This window comes from Trichosurus vulpecula, chromosome 9, assembly GCF_011100635.1.
Source record: "Trichosurus vulpecula isolate mTriVul1 chromosome 9, mTriVul1.pri, whole genome shotgun sequence".
Taxonomy (NCBI): domain Eukaryota; kingdom Metazoa; phylum Chordata; class Mammalia; order Diprotodontia; family Phalangeridae; genus Trichosurus; species Trichosurus vulpecula.
The window spans coordinates 64,854,822-64,877,889 of NC_050581.1; the positions used below are offsets into that span (position 1 = coordinate 64,854,822).

The 23,068-nt window shown below is 35.8% G+C and overlaps 1 protein-coding gene across 1 annotated transcript in view; it reads left to right on the plus strand.

The window, feature by feature from the left end:
- Positions 1–23,068, plus strand: part of KIF27 (kinesin family member 27) — a 131,852-nt gene that overhangs the window by 47,993 nt on the left and 60,791 nt on the right. The window contains exons 5-9 of the mRNA XM_036738847.1: positions 2,594–2,800; positions 5,412–5,581; positions 7,209–7,342; positions 18,320–18,475; positions 22,325–22,530. Of these exons, the coding sequence (XP_036594742.1) occupies positions 2,594–2,800; positions 5,412–5,581; positions 7,209–7,342; positions 18,320–18,475; positions 22,325–22,530 (873 nt within the window). The remainder of the gene's footprint in view (positions 1–2,593; positions 2,801–5,411; positions 5,582–7,208; positions 7,343–18,319; positions 18,476–22,324; positions 22,531–23,068) is intronic.

Genomic DNA, 23,068 nt, shown 5'->3' on the forward strand with positions numbered 1-23,068 from the left:
GGTAGCGCTTCGTCCCTGATTCTCCTCTGTGGTTAGTGCTCTCTTAGTTTTCTCTCTACCATACTTACTTGTGTATATGTTTTAGGGCACCTCCCACCCCAGTGGAATGTCAGCTCCTTGAGGACAGGAACTGCTTCTTTGTTTATCTTTGTATATCCAGGACCTGGTGCAGTGATGTTTGTTGGATTGAATTATAGTTAAATTCATTAGTGATCAGTAGCATACATTTTTAAATTAATTAAGCATAGACTAATTGTCAGGCACTGAAAAGACTAACAGAAGTTAAGAGGTTGAATCAGACCTGAAGATTTAGTGAATCCAAACGGTGCTAAGGAAAATGACATCTGTCTAGTAGGATCTAGCTTTCTTATTGCACTGACTTTTCATCTCCTCTTCTGACAAAGAAGTATGAGGGATTTTTCTGTCTGATGCTGGTACCTTGTGTGTCTCCTTGCCTTCCCTTGCCTGTTAGTTCTGGTGGGTCTACCTGTTTGTTCCTGACTCTGTGCTTCTACTTCTGAGCCCCAGTTCTGCTTTAGCCTTCAGACTTTTCATCCTTCGCTTTATTTCTGTTTTGTGTGTCCTTGTTTCTTGATTCTCATTATCTACATATGGGGTGACTTTTTACCTGCCTTTTCATGATTGCTTTTCTCAGCCTGTTTTTTGGTACCATTGATGCTTTGTATTGAATTTCAAATTGTGTACCCCCAGCACTCAGCGCAGTACCTGACACCATCCAGTAGACACTTAATGTATCTTCTGGAATCTTATCTGTGTATTTGGTGACTTGCTGCTTAGTGTAAACTTCAGACTTTAATGTGTTCTTATGTTTATTCATTCCAGTTTTCCATCTGGTGTCTATATTCCTCTTTTGTTCCTGGTGGTTTATGGTCTTGCTGTCTACACAGGTGGTAGCAGACCCAATATTTGAAATCAAATCCTCTCATTTCAAATTCAGATTTCTTTCCCTACACTATTGTATAAGAATTCATTAGACTATCCTGTCCTGATTTGTGTTTTGACTTTGAGAAAATCCCTTAACCACAAATATAATGGTCTCTCACTGTCTTTCTACCCTGGTCTGTTGCTACATTTTAGGAAAGGGCAGAAATGATATCAAGCGTGTGTAGAAACTGGTGACTAGGGTTGAAGGGAATGGAATGCATACTAACAAAGCTGGTTAAAAACAAAACAACAAAAACAAACACAAAAAACTAAGGATGTTTAGGATAGAGAAGAGACTTAGGGAGAAATGTGATAGCCATCTCAGATATTTTAAGGGTTGTCAACTAAAAGAAATATTAGATTTTTTGTGTTTTGTTGAAGTGGACAGAAGTATTAGCAAATGGAGGAAATGGAAGAGATCAGATTATAGTTAAATATAAGGGAAAGCTTTCTAACTATTAGAACTGTTGAGAAATGGAATAGGTCCCTAATTGTGGGAGATCTTCAAGTAGAATTAGGATGACCACTTTTCAGGGATGTTGGAAAGGGAATTTCTCATACAGGTATAGATAGATGACACTTTTAAGGTTCCTTCCAACTTAGAGTTTGTGTGTATTGATGATTTCATAGTAAAATACCCCTTTTAATTAAGATTGCCAGCAGTTTTCCAGAGGGTTTAACTCTTTACATGTTAATTTTTTAAAATTTTAAATTTGGGGAAAGAAAATCCCTCTAAAATGAACCGCATAATTTCTAGTGTTCCTACACAGATTATATTGAACAAATTCTAATGTTTTCTTCATGAGTCATTGACATCATTATGAACATTTTATTATTGAAAGGAATTAGTGTGGTGGTGGGAGATTTAACTAAATGTCCTCCACAATCATTTCTGACTCTTGAATTCTACAAACCATTGTTTGGATGTTGATGGTGTGGGTCATAAAATTGTAAGACTCATTGGCATGTCATTGGAATGGCATGAAGGCTACACTTTCAGTGTGATGTGTGTGTAAGATGTCCTTAGGACCTATTGAAGTTAAAGGACTCTTCTTTCATGCCTCACACAGTGTAGTGATTTCTAATACCAGCAGTTTCAAGGTGGGTAAAGTATTGAGTTATTGGGTGGCAATGTTCTTCCTAAGCCCCAGATTGCAAAATCATTCCATCTTACCTGTTATCACACAGTGTTTGTTGTGACAAGAGTCTTTGTTGCCACGTCTAATCTCTGATGCTATTGTTTTTGCTTTAAGCTGTTCTTTGATATTCTGCCTTTTCTCATATTTTAGTCTTTTATTATTTACTTTCCCACACTTTTTGGATGTTAGGTAAAAAGGATAATAGACATTATCGGACCATTGGAGTCCTCCCTTCAGTGCGTTTGGAACACTGTCCAATCCTTATGCATCGGTATAATATTTGTATTTATTTTTGAGATTACTCTTCAGAAGATCTTTTATTTATTTTTCTTCAATAGACATTTTTCTGCTCCCCTCCTGGAGGGTGTCAGAAGAGTTTCAGAGACATAAGAGTTTAACTAAAATTGGGCTCTTTAATTAATGTAAAACTGATATTTACTCACCATCTCCATCTGTATGTATGTGGTTAGGTTTTTATATTTAAAATTCTTTTTCTTTTTCTCACCAAGAATGATAAAATAGTGGAACAGCAGCTTCTTGTTAATCAACTGAATGAAGAACTCGTGAAGCTTAACATGTCCATAGCCTCTGTGTCCAAAGGAACTTGTGGAGATGGACCAGATACCAAAATACCAGAAAAGAGACCGTATACTGTACCACTTGATAACAGTTTTGGACATTATGTTTATGTCCCGACATGGCCGGAGGCTCGAAAGGTAAAGTCCGAATGTGTTTCTTACACTTTACCATATATTCTTTGTATATATATAATATATATATATATATGATATCAATATAAAGACATACACATCTCTTTTTACACATGAATCTTATACACATATAAGAATATATATTCATTTATATATGTATATGTACATATATGTATGTGGATTACACATATATATTATACTTAGGTGCAAAAAATGCTACAAGGGATAAAGTATGTGTTTGGAACAAGAAATGGGGCTGCTCATGTAATGATAGTGAAGGATGACAAGTAGCCCGTGTACTGCCCTGGTACCCATAAAATGTAAAAGGAAAAACAAAAACTTGGAATACAACGTCTAGGAGCATATTGGGTAGACCCTCCATCAAGGGTCAATGGTTGAACATGACTAAGAATTGTACAAGATGAGGAAGTAGAGATGGGTTTTGTTCTGCACTGTGGAAGAAATGCCTACATTGATGAATTCACAGATATGCCGAACCTGTATATAGTGATACGTAATAGTGGCATTGAACCTGCATATGTCAGACCTGAAGTGCCTATGTTATGGAATGTGTCCTGGTTGTTTATACCTGCTAGAATTTTACTTCGGATGATAAAACTTTCAAATTGGGTTAATGCCTCTAAAACACCCTGCAAGCCTTAAAGATTATATAAGTGTCAACTATCATTTTTTATTTTATTTTATTTTTTGGCAAGGCAGTTAGGGTTAAGTGACTTAACCAGGGTCACACAGCTAGTGTGAAATGTCTGAGTCTGGATTTGAACTCAGGTCCTCCTGACTCCAAGGCTGGTGTTCTATCCACTAGGCCATGTAGCTACCCAGATATCAGCTATGATTGATGAAATGGATGAAAAGCCAAAGAAACAGTTTCTGGGTAATTAATCAATTTATTAATTAGGATTACTGACAATCAGTAAATTGAGGTCAGTGTTTTCTCTCAGTAACTAAAGACAAAACCTTGGAGATTTCTGAATGCTTAAATACCTTTGGAAAAGGAGGTGCCCGTGACAGATGAAAATCAGCCCTGACTGGTAAACAATTAATGGAGCGGGTAAACATATTAATGAGGAGATAGGCTAAAAGTCTTCAGCCCCTCTTGCTGAGAACATGACTTTATCATGTGATTCAGCTGACTCCAGCAATCTGGACAAAGGAATCCATCTCTACCCAGACCAATCATGTTGGTTTTTTCCTTCGTTAGCTGCGTTCTCCTACATTATAAATGGAGGGGTATAATGACATGGGTTTATTTCCTAAGGGCAAGAATTCACCTGGATTAGATTCTTTGTGTAAGGTCTTCTAGTTGGGTGAGGTCCCACCCAAGACCACAGAGCATGTACCTGGAGCATTTGGGCAATCTCATCTGTCAGCATTGTCCTTCAGAGACTGACTGACTAGTCTACAGGGACTGGGTCCCTGAATGAGGAAATAGAAAGGAAAAATCTCAATCCTAATTTAATAATTGGTTATTAATATAATACAAAAATAATCACTTTTCTCATTAATAGATCATACCTTTAAATTTAAATATATTTTTATATTGTAGGAGCTTTTTGGAAGAAAGTAGAAATTAAAACAAATATCTAAAGGAATTGTTTAGATTTAATACCCTCAAGTCTCCATAGATGAAAAGTTGTCCTCTTCTATTCCACTTTCAGATCTCGTCAGGCCCTGTGCTTGCATCTTTTTTCCTTTTTTGACCTTTTTACCCCATTAGACAGAGATAAAATTGCCATGTACTTACTTGGAGTTTTTTAATCCTACACGGATTAAGTGGGAAGATCGATAGTTTTAGAGTCCGAGGTCCTAACATAAAATTCCATCTTGACACTTACTTAAATTCGTGTCTGTGGGTAAGTTCCTTAACCTCTAGATCTCAGTTTGCTGATCTGTAAAATAAGGGAGTTGAGTAATATGGCCTCTAAGGTCCCTTCCATCTCTAAATCTATGGTCCTATGATCCTATTAGCTTTACAAAATAATACACTTATAGCATTAATTGATGCCCAATTGATAGTCAAAGCCATACATTATCAATATTGAGCTTTCATTTGTCATTTTTACTTTATAATTTTTCATTTTTGATTAACTATAATGAAAGCTTACTTGTTCTCATATAAATGTATGTGTATAACTTTTAAGTAGTTATTATCCTTCACAATATTAACATATGCCATTTTTGAATTGGCTGATTGCTCTTCCCTGCTGCAGACATTCCTTGTGTTGCTTTTAACTTTAAATCAAATGATGCTGAATTTATTCATGCTGAAGAAAACAGGGAAGTTGACAAATTAACAGGGATGCTTCCCCCTACGTAAACCTACCTAGAAAACAGTTGTAACAAGTGAAATAAAGATAAACAATACAAATAACAGTAAGATAGATTTTAAAAATTAGTAAACCTTAAAGATTAATTAAACAATTGCATTCCATCGGAGAAGTATTCTAATACCAAAAAGAAAGAGAAACTGGTAGGAGCTTGGACAAGATACCTGTAATGATAGAAACTGCAACACCAACTAAATATTATTTAGCAAGTGTAAGTGAGCTTATATTAACTATTTGTTGTTGGGGATGGTGGGTGCATCACTTAAAAGGTCCACACAAGCCCTCCTATGTATTCACTTGATCGAGTGGTAGCCGGATTTCGAACCCGAAGTCAAATGTTACTGGGTCACATAGAAGAACAAGATGAAGTCCTTCATTGTGAATTTTCTGATAACAGTGATGAAGAAGATACAGAAAGTCAAGATAAACCTGAATATAGGTATAGTAAAAGTATAAATTTAATAGTAGTACTATTACATATTAAATGCATATAAATAACATTTTTCTTCTTAAATGTAATAGGTTTTTTTGTAGTAATACAGGAGGGTGTGCCAGAAAAGTCTTCATGCAGTTTTAAACACAAAGAATTTTCTGGGACATCCTGTATATCCTGCAGCCGGTGTGCATTGGTATATAAATGAACTCAAGCTATTACTTTTCATAAGAATCTAAAAGAGGAAAATCTCCTGAGGATCATATATGTAAATGGGATGGAATTTCACCTTCCCTTTTTAAAACCAAGGTTTCATAATCCTTGGATCATTTTGTGGATGGTTTTTAAAACTTAATTCCTTTCCAGATGGCTTGTTATCTTTTACAAACTCAGCAGAGGAATGCCAAAATGCTGGTACAAAGGCCAGTACCTTCACGTTCTACGATGAAATAGCTTTGTTGAAAAGTCACTACATACAGTGCTTTAACTTTTCAGCATGAGTGAGGAAATATTTTTTCATGGTTTATCAAAAATTGTGGGTAACCTATAATGCCTGCCCATCATCCCTAAAACCCAGTGGCCTGTTAGCTGTATACTTTTCACATACATATTTAGAAATATCCATAATATATAATTTCAAAGGTTTAGTCTCAGTGAAAATAGCTTTTTAACTGTCGAATCACTCTTTGCCCTTTTACCATTATACTGAACAACAATAGTTTAAGGTTCTAAGGCTTCACTAATAACAGAGCTTCTAAGTATTGCTACCCTGTGTAAATTTTAGTCTGATTTGAATTTAATTATCAGTTTTTATATTGTCCTATCATAGACCTGGTCATTAATATTACTTTAATTTTTGTTTCTCAATCCTAAGAGGAGCAGTTTTGTTTACCTGATTCGTTACTTTGATCTTTTTGTTGTCAAAGGTCCTTTATCTTTATTGTTTTCAGTTTTAACTAATTCAGATACATGCATTCTCTTCATTTTCATATGGAAAGCTGCTGAGGTTTTTCTCTGTTCGTTTTCTTGGTACTGGTCCTGTTTGTTCCTCACAGAAGACTGTGTTGCTGCATAATTGTTTTGTTTTCAAGGGCTCAGATCCATATGATTAGAATTGTAAACTTGCCAACTTTCTTATCACCCACAGTGCTAAAGATGGAATAACAAATAATAGGCGTTCATTAGCTATGTGGGGTTTTTTGTGGGGAGGGGTATGCAGTTGAAAGGACTAGAGCTACAAATTCAGCAAAGGAGATTTTATCTTGTCAGGATCAGTGCTGTTCCTTTTTTATTTCTGTATCCCCGGAGCCTAGCCCTGTGTCTGGCACACAGTAGGTACTTCACAAATGCTTGTGGATTGCTGGTTGATGGATGGATGGACCTGAGAGAGAGGGGCAACGGTTTTTTTTTGGAAGAGGAGATGGGAGTATAGAAGACCCTGTTCTTAATGGTGAATCCTAATGGAGCTTAACCCTGGAGTAATAACCCTTTTTCTTAGAGGAGCAGTAATATCAAGTTAAATCTCCTCTTTCACCCAATGCCTCTTGATGAGGGAGTTAATTTTGGAGGCAGACAAGTATGGATAGTATTAATTAGAAGGTTAAAGTTCTCTTTGTTCTTCACCTTACTTCAGATCACCTAGAAATCTTAGATGGATTCGAAAGCCAACCTCCATTTGTTCTTTTCTGGACATGAGCGATGTTCCGAATCAAAAACAGCAGTCAAGTTTGCACAGCGAAGGCCCTCAACCTACAGAAAGTTTATCAGGTAATGATGGCATTTACAACGGATGCTTTATGCTTTTTAAAATCTTTAATCTCTAGTTAATGAAGCACTGCTATAAAGTAGGAATTCTATGAGATTTTTAGAAAAGGGAAATTAAAGCTAGGGTTTCTGCTTAGCATAACATTCTCCTTTGTGCTTTCAACTCCACTTCCGATTCTCTGTGATCCCTCTTTGCTAGTGATAAAACGTTTTTTCCCTGGATTCATTTACATCCATGCAGAGGCCAAAATCCCTCCAGGTCAAATCTCTCAAAGGAAGAATTTCTGTAAACATTAATTTATCCTTGGATCTTCTATGGTTGTGATTTTTTAACAGAAAATGTGTTTCTAAAGCAATTCACTGCAGCTGTTCCACTATAACATATCTGCATCTAAGTTGATATTTTTATTCTATTTCATGAGCTCCTTTGTGGGCAGGAATGGTACCATGTTTATCTTTGTAAAACCCCTAAATGCAATGTACTTAGTAGATGATTAATTAATGCTTGTTGAATAAGCACCACATCACTGCCTCTTAGAATACCCTTAAAATTTGACACCAATGATACCGTTTGCCTCTAGCAGAGAGAGAGAGAGACTAGATCTTCATTAGGCCTATGTGCTTACATCTCTGTGTATTCAGCTTGATTTAGTACTTTTCTTTTAAGGCAGTGTTTTTTTTCTTTTTTTGAGATTTTTTTATTTTTAGTTTACAATGCTCAGTTTCACATAATTTTGAGTTCCAGATTTTCTTTCTCCTTCCCCCGCTCCCTCCCCAAGACGGCATGGAATCCGATATATCTTCTATGTATATTCGCATTGAAGTTATTTACACACTGACTAGTTGTGAAGAAGAATTATGACCAATGGAATGAATCATGAGAAAGAGGAAACAGAACCAAAAAAAAAAAAAACGAAACCAAAAAGAAAAACAAAAGAAAAAAAGGGAAAAAAAAGGCTAGCATAAAGTGTGCCTCAATCTGCATTCAGACTCCATAGTTCTTTCTCTGGATGTAGATAGCATTCTCCATCATGAGTCCTTTGGAGTTGTCTTTGCACCTTGTGTTGCTGAGAAGAACAGTCTATCAGGGTTAGTCATCACAGAATCCATATATCTGTGGTTGTGTATAATGTTCTCCTGGCTCTGCGCTGCTCATCCAGCATTGTATCATGTAGGTTTTTCCAGGTTGTTATGAAGTCTGTATCATCCCCATTTCTTATAGCACAATAGTATTCCATTACCTTCATATACCACAGCTTGTTCAGCCATTCCCCAATTGATGGGCATCCCCTTGATTTTCAATTCTTTGCTACTACAAAAAGAGCCACTATAAATATTTTTGTAACGTGGGTCCTTTCCCCACTTGTGTGATCTCTTTGGGATACAACCCTAGAAGTTGTATTTCTGGGTCAAAGGGTATGAACACCCTTATTTCCCTTTGGGCATAGTTTCAAATTGTTCTCCAGAATGGCTGGATCAGTTCACAACTCCACCAACAATGTAACAATTTTCCAATTTTCCCACACCCTCTCCAGCATTTATGATTTTCCTGTTTTGTCATGTAAGCCAATCTGACAGGAGAGATGTGGTACCTAAGAGTTGTTTTGATTTGCATTTCTCTAATCAGTAGTGATTTTGAGCATTTTTTCATATGCCTATAGATATCTTTAATTTCTTCCTCTGAAAACTGCCTGTTCACATCCTTTGACCCTTTCTCAGTTGGGGAATGACTTGTGTTCCTATAAATTTGGCCCAGTTCCCTGTATATTTTACAGATGAGGCCTTTATCAGAGACACTGGTTGTAAAGATTTTCTCCCAATTTTCTGCTTCCCTCCTAATCTTTGTTGCATGGGCTTTTTTTATACAAAAACATTTCAATTTAACATAATCAAAATTATCCATTTTGCATTTTGTAATGCTCTCTATCTCTTGTTGTGTCATGAATTCTTTTCTTTTCCATAAATCTGATAGGTAAACTATTCCTTGCTCTCCCAAATTGCTTATAGTATCAGTCTTAATTCCTAAATCATGAACCCATTTTAAATTTATTTTGGTATATGGCGTAAGATATTGGTCTCTGCCCAGTTTCTGCCCTATCGTTTTCCAATTTTCCCAGCAGTTTTTGTGAAATAGTAAATTCATGGCCCAAAAGCTGGATTTTTTGGCTTTATCAAAGAGTAGATTGCTATAATCGTTGACTTCTCCATCCACGACTCTGTTTCTTAGCCAGTACCAGGTAGTTTCGATGACTGCTGCTTTATAGTGCAGTTTAATATCTGGTATGGCTAGGCCACCTTCCCTAGCATTTCTTCATTAATACCCTAGATATTCTAGACCTCTTGTTCCTCCAGATGAATTTTGTTATTATTTTATCCAGCTCTGTCAAATAATTTTTTGATAGTTCGATTAGTATGGCACTGAATAGATAGATTAATTTAGGTAAAATTGTCATTTTTATTATATTAGCTTGGCCTAACCATGAGGAACTGATATTTTTCCATTTATTTAGATCTGACTTTATTCTCATGAAAAGTGTTTTATAATTATGTTCATATAGGCCCTTGGGTTTGTCTTGGCAGATAGACTCCCAAATATTTTATAGTGTCTACAGTAACTTTAAATGGAATTCCTCTTTCTATCTCTTGCTGTTGGGCTTTGTTAGTAAAGTATAGGAATGCTGAGGATTTATGTGGGTTAATTTTATATCCTGCAATTTTACTAAAGTTGTTTATTATTTCAAGTAGTTTTTTTACTTGATTCTCTAAGATTCTCTAAGTAAATCATCATATCATCTGCAAAAAGTGATAATTTAGTTTCTTCTTTGCCTATTCTAATTCCTTCAATTTCTTTTTCTTCTTTTATTGCTACAGCTAACATTTCTAGTACCAAATTGAATAGTAGGGGTGATAATGGACATCCTTGTTTCACCCCTGATCTTATTGGAAATGCATCTAGCTTATCGCCATTACAGAGAATGCTTGTTGATGGTTTTAGGTAGATGCTCTTTATAATTTTAAGAAAGGCTCCATTTATTCCTACTTTCTACTGTTTTTAATAGGAATGGGTGTTGTGTTTTGTCAAAGGCTTTTTCTGCATCTATTGAGATGATCATATGGTTTCTGCTAGTTTTGTTGTTGATATGGCCAATTATGCTAATAGTTTTCCTAATATTGAACCAGCATTGCATTCCTGGAATAAATCCTACCTGGTCATAGTGTATTATTCTCATATTAAGTTGCTGCAGTCTTTTTGCTAATATTTTATTTAAAATTTTTGCATCGATATTCATTAGGGAAATTGGTCCATAGTTTTCTTTCTCTGTTTTGACTCTACCTGGTTTGGGTATTAGTACCATATTTGTGTCATAAAAAGAATTTGGTAGGACTCCTACTTCACCTATTTTCCCAAATAGTCTACAAAGTATAGGAATTAATTGTTCTTTAAATGTTTGATAGAATTCACATGTAAAACCATCTGGCCCTGGAGATTTTTTCCTAGGGAGTTAATTGATGGCTTGCTCAATTTCTTTTTCTGAGATAGAGTTGTGTAGAAATTTTACTTTCTCTTCTGTTAACCTGGGCAATTTATGTTTTTGTAGATATTAATCTGTATTCCTAAGGTTGTCAAATTTATGGGCATACAACTGGGAAAAATAATTCCTAATTATTGTTTAGATTTCCTCTTCATTAGAGGTGAATTCACCCTTTTCATTTTTGATACTGGTAATTTGATTTTCTTCTTTCTTTTTTTTAAATCACATTGACCAAAGGTTTATCAATTTTATTGGTTTTTTCATAAAACCAGCTCTTTGTTTTATTTATTAATTCAATAGTTTTCTTGATTTCAATTTTATTAATCTCTCCTTTGATTTTCAGTATTTCTAATTTGGTATTTAATTGGGAATTTTCAATTTGTTCTTTTTCTAGCCTTTTCAGTTGCATGCCCAATTCATTGATCTCTTTTTCTCTATTTTATTCATGTAAGCATTTAGAGATACAATGCTTCCCCTAGGAACTGCTTTTGCTGCATCCCATAAGTTTTGTTATGTTGTCTCATTATTGTCATTCTCTTGAATGCAGTTATTGTTTCTCTGATTTGTTCTTTGGCCCACTCATTCTTTAGAATTAGATTATTTAGTTTCCAATTAATTTTTAGCTTATTTTTCCATGGTTCTTTATTACAAATAATTTTTGTTGCATCATGATCTGAAAAGTATGCTTTGACTACTTCTGCCTTTCTGCACTGGATTGTGAGGTTTTTATACCCCAGTGCATGGTCAATTTTTGAGTATGTGCCATGTACCGCTGAGAAGAAAGTATATTCCTTTTTATCCCCATTCAGTTTTCTCCAGAGGTTTATCATATCTGCCTTTTCTAAAATTCTGTTCACCTCCTTAACTTCTTTCTTATTTATTTTGAGGTTAGATTTATCAAGTTCAGAGAGGGGGAGGTTGAGGTTTCCCATTATTATAGTTTTGCTGTCTATTTCTCCCTTAACCTCTCCTCTAAGAATTTGCATGGCATACCACTTGGTGCATATATGTTAAACAATGATATTGCTTCGTTGTTTGTGGTGCCTTTTAGCAGGATGTAGTGTCCTTCCTTATCTCTTTTAATTAAATCTATCTTTACTTTTGCTTTGTCTGAGATTAGGATTGCTACCCCTGCTTTTTTTACTTTAGCTGAAGCACAATATATTGTACTCCAGCCTTTTACCTTTACACTGTGTGTATCCCCCTGTTTCAAATGTGTTTCTTGTAAACAGCATATTGTAGGATTGTGGTTTTTAATCCACTCTGCTATCAGCTTCCATTTTATAGGAGAGTTCATTGCATTCACATTCACAGTTATGATTTATATCTGTCTTTTTCTCCAACCTATTTCCCCCCTGTTTATGCTTTTATTTCTCCCTTTCCCCTTCCACTCCTCAACAAAGTTTTGCTTTTGACCACATCCTTCCTCAGTTTACCCTCCCTCTTGATTCCCCTCCCTTATCTTACCATTTTCCACTTGCTACTTCTTCCCTCCCTTCTGACCACCCCCTCCCTTTTTTCCCCCTTTCCCCTCCTACTGCCTATAGGACAAGTTAGATTTCTATACTTAGCAGGGTATGTTATTCCCTTCTTGAACCAGATCTGATGAGAGTAAAGCTCAAATACTGCTCTTCTCCCTCCCTTTTTTCCCTCTACTATAATGTGTTTTTGTGCCTCTTCATTTGATGTAATTTACCCTTTTCTAATACCTCCTTACCTCTTCTCCCATAACCCTCCCTTTCCATCTCTTAATTATGTTTTTTATCCTTATATCAGTTATTTTATAGTGACATCCACAGTCTATGTGTATCCCTTTCAATTGTCATAACAGCTGTACTATTCTCAAGATTGACATATGTATATGTACATATATATATATATACATATAAAACATACATAAGATGATATAATCCTATATAAAGATGTAAATAATTTGCCCTTATTGATTAATAAGGTTTGTGGGAGTTTTTTCCCCCTGATTACCTTTTTATGTGTCTCTTGAGTTTTGTATTTGAAGATCAAATTTTCCGTTGAGTTCTGGCCTTTTCATCAGGAAGGTCAGGAATTCCCTTATTGCATTAAATGTCTATCTCCTTGCCTGAAAAATTATGCTTAATTTTGCTGGGTAGTTGATCCTTGGTTGTAGTCCCAGCTCCTTTGCCCTTCGGAATGTCATATTCCAATTTCTCTTGTCATTTAATGCAGAAGCTGAAAGATCTTGTGTGATCTTTACTATAGTTCCACTATATTTGAATTGTTTCTTTTTGGCTGCTTGCAGTATTTTCTCCTTGACTTTGTAATTCTGAATTTTGGCTATAATATTTCTTGGTGTTTTCAATTTGGGATCTCTTTCAAGGGGTGATTGGTGGATTCTTTCAATGACTATGTTACCCTCTGGTTCTAGGACCTTTGGGCAGTTATCTTTGATAATTTCTTCAGAGATGCTGTCAAGGCTCTTTTTTTCATCGTGGATTTCCAGTAGACCAATAATTCTTAAATTGTTTCTCTTGGATCTATTTTCCAGGTCAGTTGTTTTTCCAATAAGATATTTCACATTTTTTTCTATTTTTTCATTCTTTACATTTTGTTTTACCACTTCTTGATGCCTGATAGAGTCATTCGCTTCCACTTGCTCAATTCTAATTTTTAATGAGTTGCTGTCTTCATTTTGCTTTTGCGTCTCCTTTTCCAATTGGCTGATTTTACCTCTCAGGGTGTCATTTTCTCTATTTAGATTCTGAATCTCCGTAGCCATTTTGCCAATCTTATTTTTCAAGGACTTGATTTTGTCAGTGGTTTTTTCCCCATTTTTTCCATTTTTTCTTTTACCTCCCTAATCTGGTTTTTAAAATCCTCCTTTAGCTCTTCCGGTAATGCTTTTTAGGCTTGAGACCAGTTCACATTCCCTTTTGAGGTATTAGATGCGCTACAGTGTCATTGCTATCCTCTTCCAAATTGGTATTTTGATCATGCCTGTCTCCATAAAAAGAATCAATGGTCCTTGAGTTTTTTGTGTTCTTCTTCATGTTGGTTAGCTTTTTCCTGGCTTCACAGTGAATTTCTGCTTTTGGAGCTCAGGGCTCTCTGTCCCAGGTTTCTTGTTGTGGGGATTGTGAGTCTAGTTACTGGCTTTGTGTATTATAGCCTTCAGTTTCCTCAGGTGTGGGGGAGGGGTCTGGCTGCCTGAAGTATCCCCTTCCCCTGGGGCTGTTCTCCAGCACTGTTGCTCTTCAGCAGTGGTCTCAGCTGTTTGTCTGCCACTTCCCCTGGGGGTGCAAGGGTATGTCTGGGCTCCTGGTGTTGACCCCTGCTGGCTCTGCCCCTCTGGGACTCAGGAACTCCTACTGCTCGGCCACTGAAGCCCCACTTCTGTCTCCTCTATTCCAGGGATTTTACCAAGGAATTCTCTGGGTTGGGGTGGGGGGAGGGATTAGAGACGTTTACCTGGCCATTATGTTTCCCGGAAGTTCAAGAAGACGTGTTTCATACCTTTGGGCTGCAAGTCTCAGGAGTGGCATTGCACTGCTGCCTCTCATCACCTCCACAGATTCCTGTCCTGTGTTGGGAGGCCTGGGGATCTCCGCCAGTTTCAGGCGCCCAGCTTTCTCCCAGCCTGTCTCGCTGGTTGGTTTCTGCACCTGCTTCCACTTTGGTGCTGTCTGGAGCAGTTCTACACACCGAGCACTCTCCCAGCCTATAGATCTGTCCCATCAACCTTTCGAACTCTCCTGGCTTGGAAATTTGCCCCACTCAGACTGCTAATGGCTTCTAACTCTCTCAAATCTGCTCAGATTCACTTTTTTATAGGTATCTGACAGAGCTTGTGAGAGAGCTCCAGTAAGATGCTGTTTTCACACGGCTATCTTGGCTCCCAAGTTCAAGGCAGTGTTTTTAATATTGATTCAGTGCCCATATTGAGCTAGGTGATGTAGTAAATCCATCATAAAATATTTTTTGATCACCTATTATGGGCTTGTTACACTGTCTGTATCCTGTATCAAAATGACATTGTTATTAATTTGTTTGGAGTATGTAATTTTCAACACTCCAAAAATTCAACTCAACAAAATTTATTAAACACATCACAAAGTGTAAGGTACTGTGCTGCTAGTGTCTTTGCATTTATCAAACAGTAGATTGCTATAGTCATTGACTACTGTGTCTTCCACTGATCCACCACTCTATTTCTTATCCAGTACCAAGTAGTTTTGATGATTGCTGCTTTATGATACAATTTAAGATCTGGTATGGCATTAAGCTGATAATTTAAAAACATTTTGGGCAGATGCTCCCATTTCAGTAAGATACTTCCAAAACTGAATTCATTCTCCCTCAAACCTGCTAATCCTAACTTTCCCACTTTTCTTGCTGGCATTACCAGATTTCTAGTCCCATCCAGTCACCAGGCTCAAAACCTCAGTTATTTTTCTCAGTGTCACCTTCTTTATTCATTCAGTTGCTAAATCCTGGTGATTTCTCTCCCCACAATATTATCTCTAACATCTGTGTTCTTCTCTCTCCTTCACGTTTGCCCCATCCTAGCTCAGGCCCTCCTGACCTCCTGCCAGGCCTTAGGCCAAAGGCAGGCAAGTCAATTATATCTCCTTTCCAGCCACCTTTACTAAATCTGTCAGTTTAATGTATAGGTCTGATCATATCACTCCTCTGCTCAAAAGCATTCATACCTCTTAGAATTATAGGATCAATGATCCAGAACCAAAAAGGACGTCTGAGGCCGTCTGTCCAATCTCCTCATTTTACAGATGTGGAAACTTAAAGCCTAGAGAGGTGAAGTGATCTGTCCAAGATCATACAACTGCTCAGTAATGGAGGCAGAATTTGAACCCAGATCTTTGACTACAAAGCCCCCCCCCCCCTTCCACGATGCCACTTTCAACTTCACTGGCTAGAGATTACAATGCAAACCTTTGGCCTATAATTGATTCTTTTTCATAATCTGGCTCTGACCTAAATTTTCAGACTTTTTTCAATCATTTTCTCTCATGCAAAATTGGACTAATCAATCAAACATTTATTAAGCACCTACTAATGCCAGGCACTGCCGCCAAGTGCTAAACTACTAGTTGTTTCCTGATCCAACCCTGTACTCATCCTCTTTGCATCCATACCTGCCCTGCCATGGTCAGCCATTTTTTAAATGTTAAATCTGATGGCCTTTTTCCAGTCATTTTCATCCTTGATCATTTTTGCATCACATCTCAACCACTGCCCCCAATAACTGTGAGCGTGAGTGGAAGGCCACTACCCCACTTCCCCCTTTAAGTACTGTTGCAATCCTTCCTAGTGCCAGCCTCCAAGTCTTTCACTTGTGGCAAGAAAAATTCCCTGTGGTGTCCTTTCCTGTTACGACCTGGTAGCTGCAGCAGATATCCCTCAGTGGCAGACTCTGCACACCAGAGCAGGGGCTAGTGAGCAGCCCTTCCCCTCAACCCTGCTTTTTTTTAGTGGAAAAGAAGGAGTATTACAGGATTAGCAGGTGTTGGGTGGGTTGTGATTGTATTGTCTTTCTCCCCATACACATTGTCTCTTCCAAACTTGCCTATTTCTGTTGAGGGCATCACTATTCTTCTAGTCACACAGGTTTGCAAGCTCAGCATTAGCCTCAACTCCTCACTCTACCTTCTTCCCTCTGCCTTGTCAGTTGCCTAAGCTTGTGCTTGTTCTCTCTCCGGCATCTCCTTCATGGCTCTCTTCTTTTCCACTCAGTCACCACCCTAGATCAGTCCCTCATCATCTGTCCCATGGTTCTCCCTGCCTCTCCCCTCTGCAGTCTTTTCTCCACAGATCTGCCAAGATATAAAGGGCTAGTCTGCCTATGTCACTTTCCTACTTAGTAGATGATTGGCTCCCTATTGGCTCTAAATCTAGGATAAAATATTATTCCATCTTCACCTCATCCTTTTTAAATTTCTGTTTTACATGTTTTATAATGTATATGATAGTCCATTATTACATCGTATAATTTGCAAATAAGTAAATATACACATTTTGGGGGGTGCTCACATTTTTTACTCATGGAGCATACAGTATAAAAAGTTTGGAAACTACTGTACTGGGGGATACAACGTATCCACAAATAAGTGTTGTCCACAGATGATTGAAGCGAGAGAGACAGAGGCACTTAGAACTGGGGGGATCAGGAAAGGCTTTATTTAAGATGTGACACCTAAACAGAGCCTCAGAGGAGGAAAGGAATCCTGAGAGGTGGAGGAGAGGAGAGAATGCAGTCAGGCAATGGGGAGCAGTCTATGTACAGATACACAGATAGGAGAAGCTAGTGTAAGGTCAGTTTGGCTAGAACATAATAGAGTGCATGAAGCAAAGCAATATAAATTAAAAGAATCACAAAGTTTTGAGAGTTGGAAGGAACCTCGATAATAGTTTAATACATGAATAAAAGGAATTGCCATTGTAACATACCCACAAATGGTCAGGGCAGTTAAGTAGTACAGCAGGTAGAGTACTGGGCTAGAAGACTTCATCTTCCTGAGTTCAAATAAGGCCTCAGACACTTCCTAGCTATGTGACCACCCTGGGCAAGTCACTTAACCCTGTTTGTATGAGGCCAACTCTTTGTGACTCCATTTGGGGTTTTCTTGGCAAAGATGCTGGAGTGGTTTGCCATTTCCTTCTCCAGCTAATTTTACAGGTGAGGAAACTGAGGCAAATAGGGTTAAGCAACTTGCCCAGGGTCACATAGCTAATAAATGTTTGAGGTCATATTTGAACTCAGGGAGATGAGTCTTTCTGAGTCCAGGACTGGCATTCTTTCTCCTGTGCCACATAGCTGCCCTAAAATAATGTTACTAATAATGTTACAAATTTTAACCATATCACTCCCCTGCTCAAGAAATTTTAGTAGTTCCTCATTATTTATAGGAGAAAATATAAAACTCCCTAGCTTGGCATTGTACTCTTAAATTCTTGTTAAGCTAGATTACTGCTGTCCCCTAGTAATCTTGTCAGTGCTGTCTTTTGGCTCATTGTATTCATGCAGCAAGCCATTTCTCATGCCTGGGATGTGTCACTTTCTTAACTCAATCTCCCTACTTCTTCCTGCCCAAAGTAGTCTCTTCCTTCTCAAATTTTCTTTCAGTACTTTGTATCTCTCCTTTGCCCTAATCATATATTATACTTTCTCTCTCTCTCTCTCTCTCTCTCTCTCTCTCTCTCTCTCTCTCTCTCTCTCTGTCTCTCTCTGTCTCTCTGCATGCATGTATGTATACACACACACATACATACATATATATATATATATATATATATATAGTTGTTGTTTCTTATCTCCTTATTAGATTATAATCTCCTTAGAGGCAGAAATCATGTCATTTTTCTTTTTTGTAGTCCCAGCACTTAGTGTTCTGCTTTGCATGTACCAGATGCTTAATTAACGTTTGAACTGAATTTTGCTTCTTTCATGTTTAAGGTATAAAAGTTGAATGTCTCCAGGAAAGCCAGGTATTAAACTTGCAAAAATTGAAGAATTCAGAACTCAGACTCACAGAAGCTAAGCAAAAAATGAGAGAACTTACAATCAATATCAAGATGAAGGAAGAACTCATTAAAGAACTAATTAAAACAGGTAATAGTTTCTTGTAAGTCACCTCAATGCAACAATGTTTTTGTTGTTAATATTATTTTTGCTTTTTTAATGCATACTACAGCTTCATTATGATTCAACTCAGTAGAACATAGAATTAAAAAAAAACCCAGTATTCCTCACACCCTCCTTTGTAACAAAGAAAAAACAATTTGTGACCATGTCTAACAGAGTATACAGCCTTTCACACTTGTAGTCTCCCAGCTTTGTACTGAAAGGAGGGAAATGTGGTTCATCATCTGTTCTCCGAGACTGGGCCTGGTCATTACAATGGATCACAGTTCACCTGCCTTTTTGTGGTCTTTTCATTTGCTTTATTTTAGTCACTAGTTCTGGTGCTTCACTCTGCATTATTTCTGATGTCTGTTCCTTTGAATTCTTCTGTTTGTTGTTTCCTTGTAACATAATAGTACCCCATGGTGATCATATAATTTAAACCATTTTCCAGTTAATGGTTATCCCACTGCTTTTTAAAAAAAATGCTTGTCTAACTACCTTGGAAAATGTGGAACCTTTACTTTTGTCCTAGACCTTTTGAGGTATATGCCTAATTGCAGGATTGTTGGGTCAAATGGAAATGGACAATTTAACTACTTTTCTCATAATTCCAAATTATTTTCCAAAACATTTGGATTAATTTATAGCTTCAGAAAGTGAATTGTGAGCCTGTCATTACATAACAACTTCAACATTTACTATTTTGTCTTTTATCATTTTTGCCAATTTGAGAGAGAATGTAAAGGGAAAGTCCAGAGTTGTTTTTATTTGTTTTTCCCTTACAATGATTTGGAGCATTTTCCCAGATAGTTTTTGAAAGTTTCTGTTTTTTTCTTTTGAAAATCGTTTATATCCTTTAACCACATATATTACAGAATGGCTCTTTGTCTGTTATATGTTTATCAGTTTTCAATATTTCTAGGATATCAAAATTTTGTCATATGTTTATGGAAATTTTTCCCTACTCCACAGTTTCTCCTCTTATTCTAGTCTCATTGATTTTGTTCATGTAAAAGGATTTTCATTTTCTATAATTAAAAGTGTATATTCTATCTTTTATGATGTCTTCTATCTTTTATTTAAGAATTTTCCACATTCATATTTTGGAAAGATGCTACCATCTTTCATTCTCCTCTGATTCTTTTTTTTTCTTTTTTGATGACATGACTTTTTATATTTAGGTCATGTTTCCATTTTTACTTTATTGTGGAATGTGGTGTTAGATGCTGATCTAAATGTAATTTCTGTCAAACATTTGTCCAGTTGTCTCAACAGTTTTTTTAGAATAGGCATTTCTTCTCCTAGTAGTTTCTGCTCATGAATTTATTATACACTTTGATTTTTTTCTGAGTCTTGCTCATTTATCCTGTTCCACTGACAGACTTTTCTTTCTTTTAACCGGAATACTTTGGATGATTATTGCTTTATCCTATATTTTGAATTCTGGAAGCACTGAGTCTGCATCATTTCTATTTTTTCATTGTTTATATTAATATTCTAAACCTTTTATTTCTTTCAAATGAATTTTGTTATCACTTTTTCTAATTTTATAAAGCTACCACTTGGTAGCTTTGCAAGCATGAAAATTAATTTAAGCTATATACTTTTAAAAATTTATTACCATGGCCCAACTAAGAACAATGAATTTATACCTCCATTTATTTGTTTTACTTTATTCCTGCAAAAAGTTTCTAGTTGTATTTCTGTTCTTTTTCAAATCATATTACATTCATTTCTTAATATATTATTCCTTCTGCTGTCTTCAGAGAATATCCAGATATTTTGTGTACTTTATAATTGTCTTAAGTGAAATTTCTATTACTATCATTTCTCCTATTTTTTGTTAGCACAGTAAAGTAATGCTGTGGTTTTTATGGATTTTATATGATGCAACTTGAGACTTTTCATTTCTTCCCTTACTTTCTTTCCTGGTTTTCTTTTTTAGATAAACTATAATTATTGAATGAAAATAGAGATGTTTTATCTACTCTATGCTGATGTTTACACCTTTAATTTCTTTCTTTTATAACTATTGCTAGTATTTTTAGAATTATGTGAAATTTTATGGACAAAAATAGATATTCTTGTTTTACTCAGGTATTAAAAGCTCTTTGTATTTCTTAATTGCTAAAAATGTAGATACTTGGTTTTTTATTTATACCTTAGTCATAATAAGAAGTTATTTTATGATCTATGACTTTTAGAATTTTTACCATAAATGAATACTACATTTTTTCTCTAACTATTGATATAATCATGTAGTTTTTATTATTTATATGATTAATTATACTAATTATTTTCTTAATATAATGTCATCCCAACAATAATGATATAAATCCAACTTGGTCTTGGTTAAATAATTTAAAGTATTTGTTACTATAATTTTCTTACTAGAACTTTTAAAGAATTTGCATAGTTATTCATTAGTGAGATTAAACTCTATGGTTTTCTTTCTCTGCTTTATCCCTCCTTGGTTTGTAAATTAGGATCTTAAATTGTTACATAAAAAAGAGTTTGGTAGCATGTATTTTTTAAAATTGTTATGAATAATTTTGTAGAATGAATATTTATTTCTCTTTAAATATTTGATAGAATCACCTTGCAAATCTGATTGAATTAAGGTTTTTTCTTTGGTAGTTCACTTGGGACTTGTTTGGTTTCTTTTTGAGGCTGGGTTATTTAGGATTATATTTAGAATAATTTTGTTAATTTGAGCATTTTATGTTTATGTTGGTAATCATCCATTTCCTTTAAGTTCTCAGGTTAGCCTATATGTACTTGTGCATTGTAGTTTCTTAATTTTTTTCCTCTCTGATCATTGTGAATTCACATTATTTAGTTTTTTTTTATTTTAGGAATTTGACAATTATCTCTCATTCTTTCTTTTGCTTTCTCTCTCTGGCTCATTGTAGCTCTCACGATGTTAACTTAATGTTTATCATTTTTTGATATTCTTTTTAAAAAAGATCTCGTAGTTTTGCTTAGCATTTCTATAGTCTTTATTTCCTCTATTTCTTTTTTTTTTTTTTGGAGGGAGGAAGGCAAGGCAGTTGGGGTTAAGTGACTTGCCCAAGGCCACACAGCTAGTAAGAGTGTCAAGTGTCTGAGGCGATATTTGAACTCAGATCTTCCTGACTCCAGGGCTGGTCCTCTACTCACTGCGCCACCTAGCTGCCCGTTTCCTCTATTTCTCCTCTAATTTTTGTGATTTCTTCTTCTCTGCTTGTTTTGGATTTTTGGATTTTTCTTTTTTTTTTTTAAATTTATTTAATATATTTAGTTTTCAGCATTGATTTTCACAAAAGTTTGAATTACAAATTTTTCCCCCATTTCTACCCTCCCCCATTTTTCGAATTAAACATTTTTTCAACTATTAATTCTTTCTTTTTCTTCTTTCTATTTTTTCTTTTAACTAAATGTTTTCAGGGAGAGAATTTTTTCCAATGCAGTTTTGCCTGTATCCCTGAAAGGTCTTAAAGTATCATTCTCTTTTAAAAATAAAATTAATCTTATTTGTATTGCTATCTTCTGATTTTATATTACATTCATTTCTAAATATATTTCTTCTCCTCCCATACACAAAGAGCCATTTCTTGTAGTAAAAATTTCAAAAGAAAGGAGGAAGGAGAAGCAATTCAGCTTTAGGCATAAAAGTGCCAGAAAGTTTTAATAGTCACTGCTTTACAAATAACCTTATATATTATTTTGGTAAGATCGTCAACTTTTATCTGTTTCATTCATAGGTTGGATATTATTTTTATTTTTTCTATATCTTATCATTGAAGTGAATTCTGCAAGTGATTTTTGAATCATTTTAAATTTCTTTTTATTAAGGTAATGATGCCAAAGCTGTAAGTAAACAGTATTCTCTGAGAGTAACAAAACTGGCACATGAAGCAGAACAGGCCAAAGTGGAATTAACTGAAACACAGAAGCAGCTACAGGAGCTGGAAAACAAGGATCTGAGGGATGTTGCTTTAAAGCTGAGATTACAGAAGGAGTTCCGGAAAAAGATGGATGCAGCAAAACTAAAAGTGCAGGTAATTAATTAGAAAAAATCATTTAACCCTCATAGCCAAGTATTTTTCTTTCTGGGATTGTGGGTAGGAAAAATTGGAGTGGTGAGATTTTGTTGTCTTTAGTAGAACAAGGAAAAAGCATTGAGGGAAATTGAATGGTTTCCTTTTTTAAAAAAATCCAATTGGTTAGTAAATGTTAGTAAATGTGCATGCATAATATATGTATATGTGCTCATGTGATAGTATATTTTAAATAGTGTACATTATTGATAGGTATTGACTTGACAAAAATGCCTTTGTGGCATCACTGGTACACTATGCTCCATGGTCCCGCTCTCTTTTCTTATTTTACCAGCAAGCCTTGGTTAGCTGGTGCTCCTTTCTGTTTTCTAGTTGCCATCACCTCCTTTTTGTACTCGGATTTCCTCAACTGTTTTGGCTTTTGGGAAAAGACAGAGATTTTTTCCCTACTTTAAGGTATTTTAGAGGTTTTATTACTAAGCACTATAGGAAAACATTATGTGGGATAAAATTTTTTTTAAAAATTGTTTTTATTGAT